At 55.4% G+C, this 20,493-nt stretch overlaps 2 protein-coding genes across 2 annotated transcripts; one reads left to right on the top strand and one right to left on the bottom strand.

Moving 5' to 3' along the window:
- The first annotated feature begins 5,413 nt into the window (after positions 1–5,413).
- On the top strand, positions 5,414–6,375 carry LOC120310231 (hemoglobin subunit beta-2-like). The gene is made up of 3 exons (XM_039348426.1): positions 5,414–5,566; positions 5,677–5,788; positions 6,149–6,375. Exons 1-3 carry the CDS (start codon positions 5,475–5,477, stop codon positions 6,275–6,277), a joined length of 333 nt encoding a protein of 110 aa, XP_039204360.1. The 5' UTR covers positions 5,414–5,474; the 3' UTR covers positions 6,278–6,375.
- Positions 6,376–12,269: 5,894 nt separating this feature from the next.
- LOC120310217 (hemoglobin subunit beta-2) lies at positions 12,270–13,317 on the bottom strand. The gene is made up of 3 exons (XM_039348401.1): positions 13,149–13,317; positions 12,822–13,044; positions 12,270–12,461 (listed from the first exon to the last, which is right to left on the bottom strand). Exons 1-3 carry the CDS (start codon positions 13,238–13,240, stop codon positions 12,333–12,335), a joined length of 444 nt encoding a protein of 147 aa, XP_039204335.1. The 5' UTR covers positions 13,241–13,317; the 3' UTR covers positions 12,270–12,332.
- Positions 13,318–20,493: the final 7,176 nt, after the last annotated feature.

Here is a 20,493-nt window from a genome sequence, read left to right as displayed (position 1 = left end):
ACCCACAAGTAGTTGTCTAGGTGCCCTAGGATGTGAGGTAGATGAAGGCAGTCTGTCCGGATGCAACCGGTCAAGCTTCGTAGTAAGTTTGCGCCCCCAGCGAAGTTCAGCTGGGCTTCTCCCTGTAGAATTGGACGGTGTGGTGCGGTAAGAAAGGAGAAAGTCAGCCAACCTGTGATGCCAGTCCCCATAGGTGAGTCTTTTCAAGGCGTCCTTTGTGATGCGGACCATGCGTTCAGCCATACCGTTGGTGGACGGGTGGAAGGGTGCAGATGTCATGTTAGCCTGTAAGAAAGCTTGGAATTCGGAGGAAGTAAATTGAGGCCCGTTGTCAGACACAAATTCAACCGTGTGCAGCAAAAATCCCCCTCAGTACCTGAATAGTCTTTGCAGTGGTGGTGGATGAGACAGGTACAACCTCAAGCCATTTTGAATGACTGTCAACGAGGACCAAGAAGAACTGGCCCTGAAAGGGCCCAGCATAGTCAATGTGCACCCTAGACCCTGGGGACTGTGTATCCTCCCATCTATGCACAGGAGCTTGGGGCATCTCTGGGCGAGAGCGCTGGCACAGGTGGCATGCATGCACCTTAGCCTCAATGTCCTTATCTAACCCAGGCCACCACAAGTGGCTGCGCACAAGGGCCTTCATGCGAACAATGCCAGGATGACCCTCGTGGAGGGACTCTAAGATCCTAGTCCTCATTGAGGTGGGAATGACAACTCTGTTTCCCCAAAGCAGACAACCCTGAGAAGTGGACAACTCGTTCCTTTTGGACCCGAAACTCTGAAACTCAGGACTAGGGCAGTGCTCAGGCCATCCAGACAAAACCCAAGAAAGGACACGTGAAAGTGTGTGATCTGTGCCTGTTTCAGCGGCAAAATCCCTGGCATTCAGAGGGGACTCGGGCAAGGCTTGGATGGATAGAATGTTGACAGCTGGCGCAGGGTCAGCTTCTACTACTGGCAGGGGCAATCTACTGAGGCCATCAGCATGGCCCATTTCTTTCCCAGGCTTGTGGAGTAAAGAAAAATCATATGCAGACAAAAAAATAGACCACCTAAGCATTCTAGGGGAAATGATTTGGTGAGTTTGCTTACGTGTGGTAAACAGTCCCAGCAGAGGCTTATGGTCAGTGAAGACCGTGAAATGCCTGCCATACAAAAAATCATGGAATTTTTTAATTCCAGCAACAACAGCCAGAGCCTCCCTGTCTATCTGAGCGTAGTTGCGCTCAGCAGAAGACAGTGTTCTGGAGTAATATGCAACAGGAACCTGAGTTCCGTCAGACCTGAGGTGGCTCAGGACAGCTCCTACCCCGTAAGGGGAAGCATCACAAGCGATGCACACAGGAAGGGACTCATTGAAGTGTGCAAGTACACTGTTAGAAGTGAGTAAGGCCTTGACCTCGTTGAAGCTAGCCTCATGTGTTTGTGACCACTGCCACACTGCTTGTTTATCTAATAGCCTGTGAATAGGCTCAGCTACACTAGCTTTATGTGGAAGAAAGGAATTGTAGAAATTCAGGAGACCCCGAAAGGCCTGAAGTTCGGCCTTAGACTTTGGCCTAGGTGCTTCTAAAATGGCAGTTAGTTTGGATTCAGCAGGGTGAATCCCAGCAGCATCAATTTTGAACCCCAGAAATTCAGTAGAAGGCACCCCAATCTTGCATTTGTCTTTTTTTGAGCTTGAGGCCTGATTTCCTGAATCTTAACAGAACAGCCCTTAGCCGTTCAGCTAGAATGTGTGTGGAGTCTCCTGCAATCAAAACATCATCAAAGTAGGGGCAAACCCCTGGTATACCTCATAGTGTGTTTTCCATTACGCTTTGGAAGATCCCAGGAGCGACATTCACTCCAAACTGTAGCCTTTTTACTTTAAAGGCCCCTCTGTGGGTCACAATAGTCTGAGCTATAGCAGCATCATCATCAACAGGCAGCTGTTGATACGCTTGAGCTAGGTCAAGCTTTGCAAAAACACGCCCCCCCCTTGAGAAAGGCCAGGATATGATTGACCACAGGAACAGTATAGGCATGTTGCTGCAATGCCTTATTCAGAGTGCATTTGTAATCGGCACAAATGCGAATGTCCCCATTTGCCTTTAGAGGCGTGACAATGGGGGTCTCCCAAGGACTGGAGTCAACAGGTTCTAGAATTCCCTGTTGGATCAGTTTGTCCAAATCAGTGTCAATTTTACTCTTTAAAGCAAAAGGGACCTTTCTTGCTTTAATTCTAATGGGAGTGACAGTGGGGTCTAGTTTTAAGGACACAGGGGGTCCTTTGAATGTGCCCAGCTGGGGGCTGAAAACATCTGCAAATTCTTTGCAGAATTCCTGTAGGTCGAGTGTTTGTAAGCTGTTGAGCCCTGTGACGTGTATCCCCAAGGCCTCAAACCAATCGAGTCCTATGAGACTCGTTCGTTCACCCCCTACTACTAATAGGTCTAGTGGACCTTCAAAATTCTTGTACTGCACGTTAAGTGTGGCCTCCCCCTTAACACACACTCTTGAATTTTGAAAATCTGTTAACACAATGTCAGAAGGCCTTAACTTGGCCTGAGTTCCACTGCCGGAACAAATCTTCCTAAATGTATGCAAGGATATGATTGAAAGGGCAGACCCCGTGTCTAGTTCCATAGTTAATGGAACCCCTTGTAGCTTCACCTTGAGTGACAGCTTTTTCTTGATGGGCTTGTGTGTGCCTGTCCTGAAGATGCTCCTTCGCAAAGCGCAAAAACCTACCCTATTCTGGCTGGGGACCCTGGTACCTTTCAGGCGCAGTTCTTCCTGAGGTTGTACCTTTCGTCGGCCCAGACACATAGTTGCAATGTGTCCTTGTTTTCCGCATGCCCGTCAGGTAGCGGAGCGGAACTTGCAGTCGGTTCTCCTGTGGCGACCTCCACAGCCGATGCACTTGACCGGAGCTGAAGAGCTTCCCTTCTGATTCCCTTCCTTCATGGGGTGGAGACGGTCGACTTCCTCGTCCGGATCCTCCTCGGAGTTCCCTTGGACGTCTTCTTGGTGCACGGATGCGACATCTGGACTGTTCCTGATCGGCCGCATGTTCTTGACGGCGCCGCCTGCTGTTTCTTCTGCGGTGACCTCTCTTAAGGCATCTTGGAAGGACAAGTCTTCTTTGGCGAAAAGCCTCTGTTGTAGATCTCGATGCCTTAACCCGCACACGAATCGGTCCCTTAGTCGTTCTTGGAGGTTCTTAACTCGCAGTGCTTGGCGGCCTTCCTCAATGCGGCGATGTACTCTTTGGCTGACTCTCCGGATCGTTGATCCCTCTGCTCGAAGGTGTGGCGCCATGCGATGACGGACATCTTGGGCTGGAAGTGCTCCTTCAGTAGCTTATTTAGATCTACGTAGCTGACAGACTCTAATGGAACTGGTGCTGCAAGGTTCTCTGCGATTTCGAAGGCGTCTTGACCGCAGACACAAAGCAGGGTGGCAGCCTTCAAACTCTCTTCCCTCACTTGGTTCACCTTGAAGTAGTTCTCCACCCTGGCTACGTAGGACTCCCACCGCTCTGGATGTGAGACGTCGAACTCCGAAAGCCTTCCAACCTTTGCCATTTTCAGGAGACGGGTTTATCAGCCAGCCTACCCCCGAATGCGCACTGGATTGGCGGGTAGCTGCCGAGTCAACGCCGTTGACTCACTTAGGTAAGCTTACACCTTTTCCTTTCCAGGCGATGTAAGGCATCCCATCCTCGTCGCCAGTGTTGGGTCCTTCGCGGAAGGCAAGACACGAGAAGCAGTTGTAGTTCTCAGGTTTTCTTTATTCTGTGTTCAGCTTACAGATAGAAGGCTTCAGCAGCGCCTAAAATCTCCCAGCCTCTTATATAGGCATTTCCCAGGTCAATGTGTTACTTTTCCCGCGCCAGCACCCGCGCATGCGCAAAGGCGCTGGCGACAGCCTGTCTGGCCCCGGGCAGCTTTGCACCTGCCCGGGACTGCCTGCAAACGCCCCGAGCCCGTTTGCAAGGCTCGGGACATAACAGGTACCTTGCTCAATAGTAGTAACTATTGAATCCTAGTGGATAATCCCTTAAATATGAGCCAGCAGTGTGCTGCAGCTGCCAAAAAAGCCAACTCAGTGCTAGGCTGCATTAACAGAGGGAGAGAATCAAGATTATGTGAAGCGTTAATACCACTTTACAATGTCTTGGTAAGGCCACACTTGGAATACTGCATCCAGTTTTGGTCACCATGATGTAAAAAAGATGTCGAGACTCTAGAAAGAGTACAGAGAAGAGCAACAAAGATGATTAGGGGACTGGAGGCTAAAGCATGTAAGGAACGGTTGCTGGAATTGGCTATGTCTAGTTTAATGAAGAGAAGGATGAGGGGGGGACAGGATAGCAGTCTTCCAGTATCTCAGGGGCTGCCCACAAAGAAGAAGGAATTACACTATTCTCCAAAGCCCCTGAAGGCAGGACAAGAAGCCACGTGGAAACTAAACAAGGAGAGAAGCAACCTGGAACTAAGGAGAAACTTCCTGACAGTCAGAACAATTAACCAGGGGAACCACCTGCCTCCAGAAGCAGTAAATGCTCCAACACTGGAAGCTCTTAAGAAGAGACTGGACAGCCATTTGTCTGAAACGGTACAGGGTTCCCTGCCTGAGCAGGGGGTTGGACTAGATGCCCTCCAAGGTCCCTTCCAAGTTTATTATTATTATTAATTCTCTCTCATCATTATTAATCCCCCATGGGAGGGGGGATTATGATGGGGCAGAAAGGAAGCTGGCGATTGACACGCTCCCCTCTCCAAGGTCTACATCCGTGTTTCTCAAACATGGCAACTCCGACAGCTGCGGAGTCCCCTCGCCAACAGTCGCCCTTTGCAGCCCTCTCCCCGGCTGAGGGAAAGGCGTCGCCCCCCGCCAAGCCCCGGGTCCCCTCCTGCCCCCCCCCCCCGCTCTGGGGCGAGGCGAGCTTGTCCCGGGCTGCGGCCCCGGCCGGGGAGGGCTCCGTTGCCAGGAGGAGTCCCCCCCACGCCTCCCCCTCAAGGCCAGCAGCCTCCCCGGACGGTCTCCGAGGAGCGGAAGGGCAGACTCGCTCCTCGGCCAGGTTAACAGGTCGGGTCGGCTGCAACTGGGCTCAGACGCGGACCTGGCGTTGCCGGTCCGGGAAAGGCGCAGCACATCCAGTCGCGTCCCGGACACGAGCCCAGCGCTGAAGTGCGCCGAGGAGCCTCGCCGGGGGATAGGCCGGGGCGCTTCTGCGCCGAGGAAGCTGGAGCAGGACAGGGGAGAGCGGCCTTCTGTGCCCCCCCCGACAGAGAGGGAGGGAGGGAGGGGATGGGAGGCGGCGGGTCCGGGCGAGGCCCGCTCCGGGTAGGTGGGGCTGCGGGGCGCAGGGTATAAAAGTCGGCCCCGAGGTCCGGGCTCAGCTCCCTCCCCCCCCCTCCTCCTCCTCCTCCTCGTCGCCGACCGTCTCTCCAGCGTTCCATCCTCCAGCAGCCAGCATGGTGCACTGGATGCCCGAAGAGAAGCAGCTGATCACCGCCCTCTGGAGCAAGGTGGACGTGCCCGAAGTCGGCGCTGCCACCCTCGGGAAGTAAGAGCTGCGGCCGGGCCGGGGGAGGGCAGGGCAGGCCCCGCAGGGACCCCCCCCCACCGTCTCCTCCTCCTCCTCCCCCCTTTCTCTCTCCCTCCCTCCCCTGGCAGACTGCTGGTGGTGTACCCCTGGACCCAGCGCTTCTTCGCCCACTTCGGGAACCTCTCCGGCCCCAGCGCCATCTACGCCAACCCCCTGCACGTGGACCCCGAGAACTTCAGGGTGAGGTGGAACCCCCCCCTGCCTCCCTCCCGGGATGGGCACCTCCTCTCCTTGGCACCTGGCCGCCGGGCAGCCTTTCCTGGCTGGGTCCTGCCCTGAAATGGGGGCAGTGGCCCCGTTCTGAGCAGGGCCGGGAAGGAGCAAAAGTCTCCCGTTTCCCAGGAGAGGGACCCGTGTCCGGTCACAGGGCTGACCTGGGTCAGAGGGACAATTGATTGGCGCAGTCCAGGAGGGAAAGAAGGAGCGTCTGAACACGTCCACTGCTTCTCCTGGGTTCCGTGTGGGGGGGGGGCAAAGGGCAGAGATGCCAGCCAAGGCTCCTTGCAGCAGGTGTCAGTTCCCCCCCCTCCTCTCTTCCAGCTTCTGGGCAACATCCTCATCATTGTCCTGGCCGGCCACCATGGGAAAGAGTTTACCCCCAGCACCCACGCCGCCTTTCAGAAGCTGACCAATGTGGTGGCCCACGCCTTGGCCTACCGCTACCACTAGACCTCCCAGTAGGCATAGCAGCCGCCTGCCCCCCCTCGCCATGCCTGGAGCCCCTCCTAGCCCTCGGATGATGCAATAAAAGTTCTCCCCAGAACAAGCAGAATGTTGTGCTTTTGTGGTCCTGGGAGGGAGACTGGGGGGAGGAGAGCAGTCTTGCTGGGTCACCCGAAGCCCCCCCCCCCCGCCTGACCCCAGGGAAGCACAGTTGGGGGCTGAGGGAAAGGAACAGGATTTGTTTGGGGCAAAGCCATTTGCTGAACTCACTGAACTCTGCAGTTTCTGGGGGGGGAGTGCGTTCTTCCTTTACTGGGGGAGGGGTCCGTTTCTAGAGCCCCCATCCTCCTCCACCCCAAGCTTTGGAGGTTAAGAAAGTAAATGGGACTTCAACCCAGAAACTGGGGAGGGGAACCTTAATTATTTCTTCCATGGAGAGCGAGCACAATAAATTGACACAACTTGCTAAGATCTCACTGCCCCCCCCCCAATATTCACCAAACTTAGCTCATGCAGGCCTGGGGGGGAGGGGTTTGAGGAAAGGGCAGAAGATGCCGGCAACAGAGCTAATGGGGAGGCTGGGAGAGGCGGGGGAGGGGAGATCAGCTGGCCTAACCTGCCCCGTGTCCAGTGGGGAACTGAGCAGGGTGCCACACAGACAGAGGCCCTGCTCAAAGCCCACCCTTCTCAAGCCCTCTTGTGGGGCTCAGAGGCAGGAGGGCAGGGAAGCAGGTTGGGGAGCCCCTCCCCCAAGGAAGTGACCCCCTTCGGTTTCCCCACAGCTGAACCCAGGCGCAACAGCCTTGCCTTCCAGAAGCATTGATGTATTTATTAGATGCGACTCAACCCCGGGAGCCCCCACACAACAATGCAGCAATAGCAACAATAACGGCCCTTAACAACAATCCCATAAACAGCACACAGAAAACTCCACCTTTGGGGCCTGCCCCAAGGCATGTGGGAAGAGCCCTGTCTTCATGGGGGTGGAGGGGGGGGCTGTTGCATCCTAAGGGCAGGAGGAGAGTTGCAAGGAAGCCGCCATGCTGCCTGGCTCCACCAGGGGGCAGCCTTTGAGGGAAGGGGAGGGACCTTGACACAGGTCGGCAGGGGGGGCATCCAAAGAGAGGGAAGGGAGGCAGGGGGGTGGGAGTGGGGCAGAGACCCCCCTGCTTCAGTGGCCGCCCTTCCTAGGACCCTCCCCACCTGCCTTTTGCCCAAGGGGGCAGAGAGGACGCTAGAGGGACCCTCCTTCCTCCTCGCCCCAGGCTAAAACCTGCAAAGAATGATTGCAGGAACCGGGAATGTCACTTTTAACGAAGAGAAGGACAGGATAGCAGTCTTCCAATATCTGAGGGGCTGCCCCAAAGAAGAGGGAGTCAAGCTCTTCTCCAGAGACCCTGAAGAAGCCCAAGGAGAGAACCAAACTTAGAAATATCAAATAAGAAGAAACTTCCTGACAGGGAGAACAATCAGTGGAAAGAGGTTTCCTGCAAGAGTTGTCGCTGGAGGTTTCCAAGGAAAGACTGGACAGCCACCTGTCTGGGATGGTCTAGGCCAGGGGTAGGCAACCTTGGCTCTTTTATGACTTGTGGACTTCAACTCCCAGAATTCCTGAGCCAGCTATGCTGGGAGTTGAAGTCCACGAGTCATAAAAGAGCCAAGGTTGCCTACCCCTGGTCTAGGCTCTCCTGTTCGAGCAGGGGGCTGGACTAGAAGACCTCCAAGGTCCCTCCCAGCACTTACTCTTCCTGGGCCAGAGACTCATCCCTCCCTCCTTCCCTCCACCCTGCTCAGACCCAGGGGGGCTGGGCACCAGCAGGGCTCCTCTGCCAGCCGCCCCCCCTTGTTCCCCCCCCCCCGGAGGGCCCACCTGCTGGGATCCTTTCCCCCTGGGGGCTGCTCAAGGTCTGTGGTGGGAACGGGTTGCCTGGCTGCTCCTGTCCCCGTGCTGGGAAGCCCTGGGACTGTGTGCCCGCACCCATCCTGCAGGGAAGCCTTGCTGCCCAGGCCGAGGGCCCCGTAATGGCACGATTGGGGGGGGTTCTTGAGGGTGCCCCCTGGAGAATCAGCCTTCCCGGCCAGCTTCCTTTTGCCTTGAGCCTCAACCCCTATTGGGAGCACCTGGCTGGCTTTCGTTTGGACTCCAGGCCGGTCGGGTCTTCGCTTGCCTTTGGTTATGGCTAATTCCTGGCAGAGTGTGGCTGTGGGTCTGTGGGCTGTTGCTATTCCTAAGGGTTGGAGAACTCTGGCTGTCATTTCCGTCACCCCCGTTTGTATCTGGTAGGATTAGTGTTTACTCAGTGGTCGGCTGTGTGGTGCGTTGTGGTTTAGGTGCTGTCAGAATACAAAGATTCTCAGAGAGCTGTTGTGGAGAAAGGCGCCAGGCAGGTTTTTCTCCTCCACTTTTCTTTGCGTTGTGGTGCTGCAGGAGGTCCTGCCCCCCCTCTGAAGAGGGCCTGGAGGCAGCTCCTTTGTGTGTGGTGGTGGGGGGTTAATTGCGAAGCTGAGGATCTGGTCTGTGTGCGTAGGATGGCGGCAGACGTGGGTTTCCAGCTCTCTGTTGTCCCGTTTCCTTACAGGTCGATGTTGAGGGATGGGAGTCCATTGTCTATTTCCTCTTTGTGTGTGAACTTATCCCAGGGAATGTGTTACTGAGGGTTATGGAGGGGGGGGGGTGTTTCCTCAATTTGGGAACGTTTCATGATGACACAGGAGTCATTGACATAAGCGTGTCCAGAATCTTGGTTGGGTGGTGGGTAGGGCTATGGATTCGGGTCACTGCATGGCTGCTTCTGCTATTGGGCCTGATATGGGGAATCCCACCGGGGTGCCTTGTACTTGCTTATAGATTTTCCTGTTGAATTTGAAGTAGGTGTTGAGGCTTCCCATTGAACCTGGGAAAGTACTGGCAAAAATGTTGGAATAGACAACATCACTACCAGATGGAGCTGTAGCTGGCTGGCAAACCATACTCAACGAGTAGTCCTCAGGGGCACCACATCCACATGGAGAGAAGCAAGCAGTGTGTACCACAAGGCTCCGTCTTAGGTCCAGCCCTCCTGAACACCTTCATCAATGACTTAGATGAGGGAATTGAAGGGGAACTCATCAAATCTGCAGATGACACCAAACTGGCAGGAGTAGCCAACACCTCAGAAGACAGGATTCAAAAAGATCCTGATAAACTGGAACAAAGGGCCCTAACCAACAAAATGAGTTTCAATGTGGAGAAAAGCAAAGTTTTAAAACACTTAGGCAGGAAAAATCAAAGATATAAGAACAGATTAGGCGAGACCAGGCTCAGAAACAGCAACTGTGAGAGGGACCTTGGAGTCCTAGTGGACGATCCCTTGACCATGAGCCAGCCGTGTGCAGCAGCAGCCAAAAAAGCTAATACAATCCTGGGTTGCATAAACAGAGGCATAGAATTATAATCACACGTTAGTATCACTTTATAAAACCTAGGTAAAACCAGACTGGAATGCTGCATTCAATTTTGGTCACCACATTACAAAAAAGATGTTGAGACTTGGAAAAAAATGCAGAGAAGAGCAACTAGGATGATTAAAGGCCTGGAGAGTAAAACATACGAAGAACGGCTGCAGGATTTGGCTCTGGCTATTCCAGAGAAAGACAGAGACAGAGAAAGACAGCATACTAAAAAGCAGAGACATCACCCTGCCAACCAAAGTGCGTATAGTCCAGGCCATGGTTTTCCCAGTTCCAATGTATGGCTGTGAAAGTTGGACCATAAGAAAGGCTGAGCGCCAAAGAATGGAGGCCTTTGAACTCTGGTGCTGGAGAAGACTCCTGCGAGTCTTCTCCAGCACCACAGGAGTCTTCTCCAGCACCAGTCTTCTTCAACTCCCAGAATTCCTCAGCCAGCCATGCTGAGGGAAAGGGAGGTTTCCCAGCTGAGCCATGCTGGCTCAGGAATTCTGGAAGTTGAAGTCCACGAGTCATGAGGGGGCCTTAGTTCCCCCATGCTGGCTTAGGAATTGTGAGAGTTGAAGTCCATGAGTCATGAAGGGGCCATAGTTCCCTCATGCTGGCTTAGGAATTCTGGGAGTTGAAGTCCAGGAGTCATGAAGGGGCCATAGTTCCCCCATGCTGGCTTAGGAATTCTGGGAGTTGAAGTCCAGGAGTCATGAAGGGGCCATAGTTCCCTCATGCTGGCTGAGGACTTCTGGGAATTGAAGTCCAGGAGTCATAAAAGAGCCAAGGCTGCCTCCCCCTGGCCTAGACCCTTTCTGGAGGGTCCCAACTAACACATGGTTCTGAGATGATGGCCACTCCAACTCCCTGGGCAGTGGTGGGATTCAAATCTGAGAACAACAGGTTCTCTGTGTGGATGCTGCTTCTGGAAGTCCATTCTGGGCCTGGGCAACCAAAAAATAGCTACCAGTTCTGCCGAAGTGGGGCGAACTGGTTGAATCCCACCACTGTCACTGGGTCACCCTCACTTGCTCCCCTCTCTCCTCTTCTTCTTTCCTTGGAAACCTCCAGCGACAACTCTTGCAGGAAACCTCTTTCCACTGATTGTTTTCCCTGTCAGGAAGTTTCTTCTTATTTGATATTTCTAAGTTTGGTTCTCTCCTTGGTGAGTTTCCCTCCGTTGCTTCTTGTCCCGGCTTCTTCAGGGTCTCTGGAGAAGAGCTTGACTCCCTCTTCTTTGGGGCAGCCCCTCAGATATTGGAAGACTGCTATCCTGTCCTTCTCTTCGTTAAAAGTGACATTCCCGGTTCCTGCAATCATTCTTTGCAGGTTTTAGCCTGGGGCGAGGAGGAAGGAGGGTCCCTCTAGCGTCCTCTCTGCCCCCTTGGGCAAAAGGCAGGTGGGGAGGGTCCTAGGAAGGGCGGCCACTGAAGCAGGGGGGTCTCTGCCCCACTCCCCCCCCCTGCCTCCCTTCCCTCTCTTTGGATGCCCCCCCTGCCGACCTGTGTCAAGTTCCCTCCCCTTCCCTCAAAGGCTGCCCCCTGGTGGAGCCAGGCAGCATGGCGGCTTCCTTGCAACTCTCCTCCTGCCCTTAGGATGCAACAGCCCCCCCCTCCACCCCCATGAAGACAGGGCTCTTCCCACATGCCTTGGGGCAGGCTGGGAGGCCCCAAAGGTGGAGTTTTCTGTGTGCTGTTTATGGGATTGTTGTTAAGGGCCGTTATTGTTGCTATTGCTGCATTGTTGTGTGGGGGCTCCCGGGGTTGAGTAGCATCTAATAAATACATAAATGCTTCTGGAAGGCAAGGCTATTGCGCCTGGGTTCAGCCGTGGGGAAACCGAAGGGGGTCGTTCCCTTGGGGGAGGGGCTCCCCAACCTGCTTCCCTGCCCTCCTGCCTCTGAGCCCCACAAGAGGGCTTGAGAAGGGTGGGCTTTGAGCAGGGCCTCTGTCTGTGTGGCACCCTGCTCAGTCTGGGGCAGGTTAGGCCAGCTGATCTCCCCCTCCCCCGCCTCTCCCAGCCTCCCCATTAGCTCTGTTGCCGGCATCTTCTGCTCTTTCCCCAAAGCCCCCTCCCCCCAGGCCTGCATGAGCTAAATTTGGTGAATATTGGAGGGGGGCAGTGAGATCTTAGCAAGTTGTGTCAATTTATTGTGCTCTCTCCCCCCCCCCCCATGTAAGAAATAATTAAGGTTCCCCTCCCCAGTTTCTGGGTTGAAGTCCCATTTCCTTTCTTAACCTCCAAAGCGTGGGGTGGAGGAGGATGGGGGCTCTTGAAATAGACCCCTCCCCCAGCAAAGGAAGAACGCCCTCCCCCCCCCCAGAAACTGCAGAGTTCAGTGAGTTCAGCAAATGGCAGAACTGTTGCTTCTCCAGCCCCGACTTTGCCCCAAAGAAATCCTGTTCCTTTCCCTCAGCCCCCAACTGTGCTTCCCTGGGGTCAGGCGGGGGGGGGGGCTTCGGGTGACCCAGCAAGACTGCTCTCCTCCCCCCAGTCTCCCTCCCAGGACCACAAAAGCACAACATTCTGCTTGTTCTGGGGAAACTTTTATTGCGTCATCCGTGGGCTAGGAGGGGCTCCAGGCATGGCGAGGGGGGGCAGGCGGCTGCTATGCCTACTGGGAGGTCTAGTGGTAGCGGTAGGCCAAGGCGTGGGCCACCACATTGGTCAGCTTCTGAAAGGCGGCGTGGGTGCTGGGGGTAAACTCTTTCCCATGGTGGCCGGCCAGGACAATGATGAGGATGTTGCCCAGAAGCTGGAAGAGAGGAGGGGGGGGAACTGACACCTGCTGCAAGGAGCCTTGGCTGGCATCTCTGCCCTTTGCCCCCCCCCCACACGGAACCCAGGAGAAGCAGTGGACGTGTTCAGACGCTCCTTCTTTCCCTCCTGGACTGCGCCAATCAATTGTCCCTCTGACCCAGGTCAGCCCTGTGACCGGACACGGGTCCCTCTCCTGGGAAACGGGAGACTTTTGCTCCTTCCCGGCCCTGCTCAGAACGGGGCCACTGCCCCCATTTCAGGGCAGGACCCAGCCAGGAAAGGCTGCCCGGCGGCCAGGTGCCAAGGAGAGGAGGTGCCCAGCCCGGGAGGGAGGCAGGGGGGGGTTCCACCTCACCCTGAAGTTCTCGGGGTCCACGTGCAGCTTCTCGCAGTGCAGCTCGCTCAGCTTGGAGAAGGTCTCCTTGATGTTGTCCATGTGCTTGACGGCCTCCGCGAAGGAGTTCATCACCTTCTTCCCGTGGGCTCTGACCAGGGGGTTGGCGCAGATGGCGCTGGGGCCGGAGAGGTTCCCGAAGTGGGCGAAGAAGCGCTGGGTCCAGGGGTACACCACCAGCAGTCTGCCAGGGGAGGGAGGGAGAGAGAAAGGGGGGAGGAGGAGACGGTGGGGGGGGGTCCCTGCGGGGCCTGCCCTGCCCTCCCCCGGCCCGGCCGGAGCTCTTACTTCCCGAGGGTGGCAGCGCCGACTTCGGGCACGTCCACCTTGCTCCAGAGGGCGGTGATCAGCTGCTTCTCTTCGGGCGTCCAGTGCACCATGCTGGCTGCTGGAGGATGGAGCGCTGGAGAGACGGTCGGCGACGAGGAGGAGGAGGGAGGGAGCTGAGCCCGGACCTCGGGGCCGACTTTTATACCCTGCGCCCCGCAGCCCCGCCTACCCGGAGCGGGCCTCGCCCGGACCCGCCGCCTCCCATCCCCTCCCTCCCTCCCTCCCTCTCTGTCGGGGGGGGGGGCGCAGAAGGCCGCTCTCCCCCGTCCTGCTCCAGCTTCCTCGGCGCAGAAGCGCCCCGGCCGGCCCCAGGCCCCGGCGAGGCTCCTCGGCGCACTTCAGCGCTGGGCTCGTGTCCGGGACGCGACTGGATGTGCTGCGCCTTTCCTGGACCGGCAACGCCAGGTCCGCGTCTGAGCCCAGTTGCAGCCGACCCGACCCGTTAACCTGGCCGAGGAGCGAGTCTGCCCTTCCGCTCCTCGGAGACCGTCCGGGGAGGCTGCTGGCCTTGAGGGGGAGGCGTGGGGGGGACTCCTCCTGGCAACGGAGCCCTCCCCGGCCGGGGCCGCAGCCCGGGACAAGCTCGCCTCGCCCCAGAGCGGGGGGGGCAGGAGGGGACCCGGGGCTCGGTGGGGGGCGACGCCTTTCCCTCAGCCGGGGAGGGGGCTGCAAAGGGCGACTGTCGGCGAGGGGACTCCGCAGCTGTCGGAGTTGCCAAGTTTGAGAAACACGGATGTAGACCTTGGAGAGGGGAGCGTGTCAATCGCCAGCTTCCTTTCTGCCCCATCATGATCCCCCCTCCCATGGGGGATTAATAATGATGAGAGAGAATTAATCATAATAATAAACTTGGAAGGGACCTTGGAGGGTATCTAGTCCAACCCCCTGCTCAGGCAGGAAACCCTAGACCATTTCGGACAAATGGCTGTCCAGTCTCTTCTTAAAAACTTCCAGTGTTGGAGCATTCACAGCTTCTGGAGGCAGGTGGTTCCACGGGTTAATTGTTCTAATTGTCAGGAAGTTTCTTCTTAGTTCTAGGTTGCTTCTCTCCTTGATTCGTTTCCATCCGTTGCTTCTCGTCCTGCCTTCAGGCACTTTGGAGAATAGTTTGACTCCCTCTTATTTGTGGCAGCCCCTGAGATATTGGAATGCTACTATCATGTCCCCCCTCATCCTTCTCTTCATTAAACTAAGCATACCCAGTTCCTGCAGCCGTTCTTCATATGTTTCAGCCTCCAGTCCCCTAATCATCTTTGTTGCTCTTCTCTGTACTCTTTCTAGAGTCTCAACATCTTTTTTACATCGTGGTGACCAAACCTGGATGCAGTATTCCAAGTGTGGCGTTACCAAGACATTGTAAAGTGGTATTAACGCTTCACATGATCTTGATTCTCTCCCTCTGTTAATGCAGCCTAGCACTGAGTTGGCTTTTTTGGCAGCTGCAGCACACGGCTGGCTCATATTTAAGGGATTATCCACTAGGATTCAATAGTTACTACTATACCTGTGCATTTGGTTTTTCTTGCCTAAATGTAGAACCTTGCTTTTTTCACCATTGAACTTCATTTTGTTAGATAGCGCCCAGTGTTCAAGTCTGTCCAGATCCTCCTGTATCCTAAGCCTGTCTTCTGGAGTGTTGGCTATTCCTGCCAGCTTGGTGTCATCAGCAAATTTGATGGTTTCCCCATCTATCCCCTCGTCCAAATCGTTGACGAAGATGTTGAAGAGCACTGGGCCCAGAACAGAGCCCTGGGGCACCCCACTACACACTTCCCTCCATGTAGATGCGGTTCCATTGAGGACCACGCACTCGGGTCCACCTTCAACTGAACCCAGCCTACTCCACAGGGTTGTTGTTGCGGGCAGTCTGGGCATCCTGTTGAACTCTTGGAAGAAGAGGAGAGAGGGGAGCAGGTCAGGGTGACCCAGTGACAGTGGTGGGATTCAACCAGTTCGCCCCACTTCGGCAGAACCAGTAGCTAATTTTTGGTTGCCCAGGCCCAGAATGGACTTCCAGAAGCAGCATCCAGACAGAGAACCAGTTGTTCCCAGATTTGAATCCCACCACTGCCCAGGGAGTTGTAGTTGCCATCATCTCAGAGCCATGTGTTAGTTGGGACCCTCCAGAAAGGGTCTAGGCCAGGGGGAGGCAGCCTTGGCTCTTTTATGACTCCTGGACTTCAACTCCCAGAATTCCTGAGCCAGCATGGGGGAAACTTTGGCCCCTTCATGACTCGTGGACTTCAACTCCCAGAATTCCTGAGCCAGCCTGGCTCAGCTTGGAAACCTCTCCCTTTCCCCTCAGCATGGCTGGCTCTAGGAATTCTGGGAGTTGAAGTCCACGAGTCATGAGGGAGCCAAAGTTTCCCCCATGCTGGCTGAGGAATTCTGGGAGTTGAAGTCCACAAGTCATGAAGGGGCCTTACTTCCCCCATGCTGGCTCAGGAATTCTGGGAGTTGAAGTCCACAAGTCATGAAGGGGCCATAGTTCCCCCATGCTGGCTGAGGAATTCTGGGAGTTGAAGTCCACAAGTCATGAAGGGGCCATAGTTCCCTCATGCTGGCTGAGGAATTCTGGGAGTTGAAGTCCACAAGTCATGAAGGGGCCATAGTTCCCCCATGCTGGCTGAGGAATTCTGGGAGTTGAAGTCCACAGTCATGAAGGGCCCCCCATGCTGGCTGAGGAATTCTGGGAGTTGAAGTCCACAAGTCATGAAGGGGCCATAGTTCCCCCATGCTGGCTGAGGAATTCTGGGAGTTGAAGTCCACAAGTCATGAAGGGCCATAGTCATGCTGGCTGAGGAAGAGTTGAAGCCATAGGGCCATAGTTCCCCCATGCTGGCTGAGGAATTCTGGGAGTTGAAGTCCATGAGTCATAAAAGAGCCAAGGTTGCCTACCCCGGGTTTAGGGGGTCAGATGCCAGAGCCTGGAAGGACTCCCCCTCTCCACACACACACACATACACACACACACACACACACACACACACACACACACACAAAAACACACACACACTTCTGTGGATCTCAGAACTGCCCTCCCTGGCCTGCCTTAGAAGAGGGGTTCCTATCTCTAAGCAGAGAGCAGTTTGGGGCAGGGGCAGGAGGTCCCCTCTTTAGGATGGACCTCACCAAGGACATCAGAGCTGACCTAGCTGGCTGATGGCAAGCCAGTCCTCACCCCTAGTTCTACCTCTGCCCCCCACCCCTGAATCCGGGTTCAAGCTGCCTTGGGTCCCTTCCGGGTCCTGCTGGCAACCAGCCTCTCCTGGGCTCCGGAGGTGGGGCAGAGCTATCTCTCCCACCAGCGGGCCTTGGGTGTGCCCTGGGGGGATCCGAGCACTGCTGTGTTTGGCCTAGCCTATCTCTCGGGCCCAGCTGAAGCAGCCGGCCGGGCCTGGGGAGAGTCAGTCAGTCCCCTGATAGCTCCCTCCACCCTTGCTGGGGAAGGTGATAACAGGAGCCCTGCTTGAGGAAACGTCAGTCTGAAGGAACCAGAATCAGAAAAGAGCTGGAAGGGACCTTGGAGGTCTTCTAGTCCAACCCCCTGCTCAAGCAGGAGACCCTATACTATTTGAGACAAGTGACTCTCTAGTCTTTTCTTAAAAACCTTCAGCGATGGAAAACCCACAATTTCTGGAGGCAGATAGTTCCACTGGTTAATTGTCCTCACTGTCAGGAAGTTTCTCCTTAGTTCTAGGTTGCTTCTCTCCTTGCCTAGTTTCCATCTGTTGTTTTTTGTCCTGCCTTCAGGGGCTTTGGAGAATAGGTTGACCCCCCCCCTTCTTGTGGCAGCCCCTCAGATACTGGAAGGCTGCTATCATGTCTGCCCTATTTCTTTTTTTCTTTAGACTAGCCAAACCCAAATCCTGCAGCCGTTCTTCATCTGTTTTAGTCTCCGGGCCTCTAATCATCTTAGTTGCTCTTCTCTGCACTTTTTCCCAAGTCTCCACATCTTTTTTTAATATGGTGACCAAAACTGGTTGCAGCGTTCCAGTTGTGGCCTTACTACGGATTTATAAAGCGGCACTAATAGTTTGTGTGATTTTGATTCTGTGCAGGGGACCATTTTGAAAATAAGCATTTTGAGCCAGCAGGGGACCCCAGGGGTTCCAAGGAGGCGGCCAGGCCAGGCCCTCCTCTCCCAGCCTGTTTCCACTCTCTGAGCCCTCCAGGGTGGGGGTAGCACAAGCTCCCAAGGTCCTTCCTTGGGCATCAGTTCATTGGCACGGACCTGTCCGGAGGGCCTGCAGGTCTGGCTTTCCTGAGCCTCAATGGTTTTGACCTGCCTGGCTCTGTCTGGATGAAGCTGAGCAGAATTCGGCTTGATCCTGGAAAAAGAGCCTCTGCCCTGTATCAGCGGGGATGGAAAGATACCCATTGTTGTGATTGCTGAAGCTATTAAATACATTGTGCAAGGTTGCCCGTGTTGTGTGTTCTCTGGTTCCCTAGAAGATCTGCACGAAACAACACCAGAGGCCATTGCCTGGGTAGCTGAACTAAACATCCAGGTATGAGGCCGCAAAGTTGTTTTGCATATCATTATGTGGAGTGTGTGTGTGTGTGTGTGTGTGTGCTTATTTCTCTTCTTTGTTCTCATCATACGCTAAATAAATAGTAATAGCCCCAGGAAAATCCAGAACATTTGCAAAAGCATGGGTCACCTCTGGGGTCACCTGGGCTGTGCAGGGCCCCAAGGATGGGTTGGGTGGGCCGGCCACTCCGTGGAAGCATCTGGTGCACCTGAGGAGCTCAGAAGCAGGACCACCTTGGTCGTCCAGCAGTTGGCTGGGATTCCAGGGGAGCAAACTCCATCACGCTAAGGAGGCCTGAGAGCCAGGGGGTTCTCTAGCCCTCTTTGGAAAATAAAGCCCCGTGGGCTTTGGGGCGATGGTAGGACAGCGGCTAGCTTCCTCTGGGAAGTCCTGCCCAGCCCACAGCTTGGAATCTCCACGGGGGTCTCTTTCCCATCACTAACCAAGTCTGGACCCCCACCACTTCAAGGAGGCTAGACTCCTCCCTCTTGAAGCCTCGGGGCCGGGGACCCTCGGCCTTTTCACGGTTGGTGTCCTACAAAGGGGGACGCCCTCAGGATTATCAGTGGGGGAGTCACGTAAAATGTGTGGAATGGCCCAATTAAAACTTTCCCCTGGAAACTGAACTCAGTTCCCCGTGAGTTGAAATGAGGTGGCTCTTCTCATACCAGGGAACCCCTTCTCTCCCCCCAAATCCCTCTGGTAGGTGACTTCCAAGGAAGCTCCGTTGGAGCCTCATCCTAGCCCAGGGGTAGGCAACCTTGGCTCCTTTATGACTCGTGGACTTCAACTCCCAGAATTCCTGAGCCAGCATGAGGGAACTATGGCCCCTTCATGACTTGCGGACTTCAACTCCCAGAATTCCTCAGCCAGCATGGGGAACTTTGGCCCCTTCATGACTTGTGGACTTCAACTCCCAGAATTCCTCAGCCAGCATGGGGGAAACTTTGGCCCCTTCATGACTCGCGGACTTCAACTCCCAGAATTCCTCAGCCAGCCTGGCTCAGCTTGGAAACCTCTCCCTTTCCCCTCAGCATGGCTGGCTCAGGAAGTCTGGGAGTTGAAGTCCACGAGTCATAAAAAACCCCAGGTGGCCTACCCCTGTCCTAGCCCTTTCTGTCTTGAGAGACCTCTCCATGGTGGTGGTGTGGGGTGGTGTTGCTGCTCTCCTGTGGACCAGCCACTCCAGCCTCGGGTGCAAACTTCCTGACAGTGAGAACAATTAACCAGTGGAACTCCTTGCCTCCAGAAGCGGGGAATGCTCCAACACTGGAAGTCTTTAAGAAGAGACTGGACAGCCATTTGTCCGAAATGGTATAGGGTTACCTGCCTGAGCAGGGGGTTGGACTAGATGATCTCCGAGGACCCTTCCAACTTTATTATTATTATTATCATTGTTGTTGTTGTTGTCTGGCTAGGAGAAAGGGCAAAGGGGGTGGGGGGGAGAGACACGGCCGACGGTCCAAGGATGGAGGACGGAGGGCCTAACTTCACCATCCTTTGGGGGGCAAGCAGCAGCCAGCAGCGCCCCTTCTTGCCCCCCGTGGATGGGCAGGAGGCTACCTAACCTTCCCTGGGCGGCAGGGTGTGTTTGTGTGTCTGGCTGAGGGGCCCTGGGGAAGGCAAGGGTGCGCCCCCAAGAGGGCGTCTCCCCTGGCAAAGGGAAAGAGGCAGGTCCTGAGCTGGAGGGCAGGAAGGGAGGGGGGATGACTCAGCAGATCTGCCCCGGCTCCCCTTCTGCTGAGTCAGGGCTGAGTCAGGCCAGCCTCCTCCGATAGGCCTGGGCAGCTGCTTGGGGGCGATAAAGGGGGCAGCTGGCAAGCTGGAAGTCGGGCAGGGAGGCTGCCAGGGACAGACCCCGTTGCCAAGGGCCCCCTGCAGCCAAAGGCCTGCCCGGTCAAGCACCCCTTTCCCATGGGGCAGTGGGGGAGGGGAGGGGAGAGGAGGGGAGGGGGAGACTGGCTGTCCATAGAAAAGAATACTTGGAGCTCAGGGCTGAACTGGGGGGGGGGGGTCCTCGGTGCCTTCTGGGCTCAGTGGTTTTCTTGCAGAGATTTCACGAGCCAACCAGGTAACTTCATCCCTGGCTATGTTGGGTTCATTTTGGTGTGAAATATCTCAGTTTGATTTATGGCTTAGCATCTTGGATGGACTTAACCTGTTTGAGCTTAACCTGTTGATGTGTTGGTTGAGCCTAGGACAGAGGCAGACAACCTTGGTCCCTTCATGACTCGTGGACTTCAACTCCCAGAATTCCTCAGCCAGCATGGGGGAACTATGGCCTCTTCATGACTCGTGGACTTCAACTCCCAGAATTCCTCAGCCAGCATGGGGGAACTATGGCCCCTTCATGACTCGTGGACTTCAACTCCCAGAATTCCTGAGCCAGCATGGGGGAACTTTGGCTCCCTCATGACTCGTGGACTTCAACTCCCAGAATTCCTCAGCCAGCATGGGGGAACTATGCCCCCCTCATGACTCATGGACTTCAACTCCCAGAATTCCTGAGCCAGCCTGGCTCAGTTTGGAAACCTCTCCCTTTCCCCTCAGCACGGCTGGCTCAGGAATTCTGGGAGTTGAAGTCCACGAGTCATAAAAGAGCCAAGGTTGCCTACCTCTGAGCTAGGAAGTGGGTCCATGCAGAGGCCCTGCCCACCCCCCTCTGGGTGCTCCTGCAGTGCAAGAAAGGATGATGGGTTAGGGTTGGAGGGAAACTTTGTCCCATCTTTGGTTGCATTATCCTGAAAATGAAAGTCCTGCATTGTGCC

The sequence above is a fragment of the Crotalus tigris genome, unplaced genomic scaffold, assembly GCF_016545835.1.
Source record: "Crotalus tigris isolate CLP2741 ecotype Arizona unplaced genomic scaffold, ASM1654583v1 scf7180000017560.2302168, whole genome shotgun sequence".
In the NCBI taxonomy this organism is placed as follows: Eukaryota; Metazoa; Chordata; class Lepidosauria; order Squamata; family Viperidae; genus Crotalus; species Crotalus tigris.
Note: the sequence above shows the minus strand (reverse complement) of the source record. Positions and strands in the feature narration are given on the sequence as shown.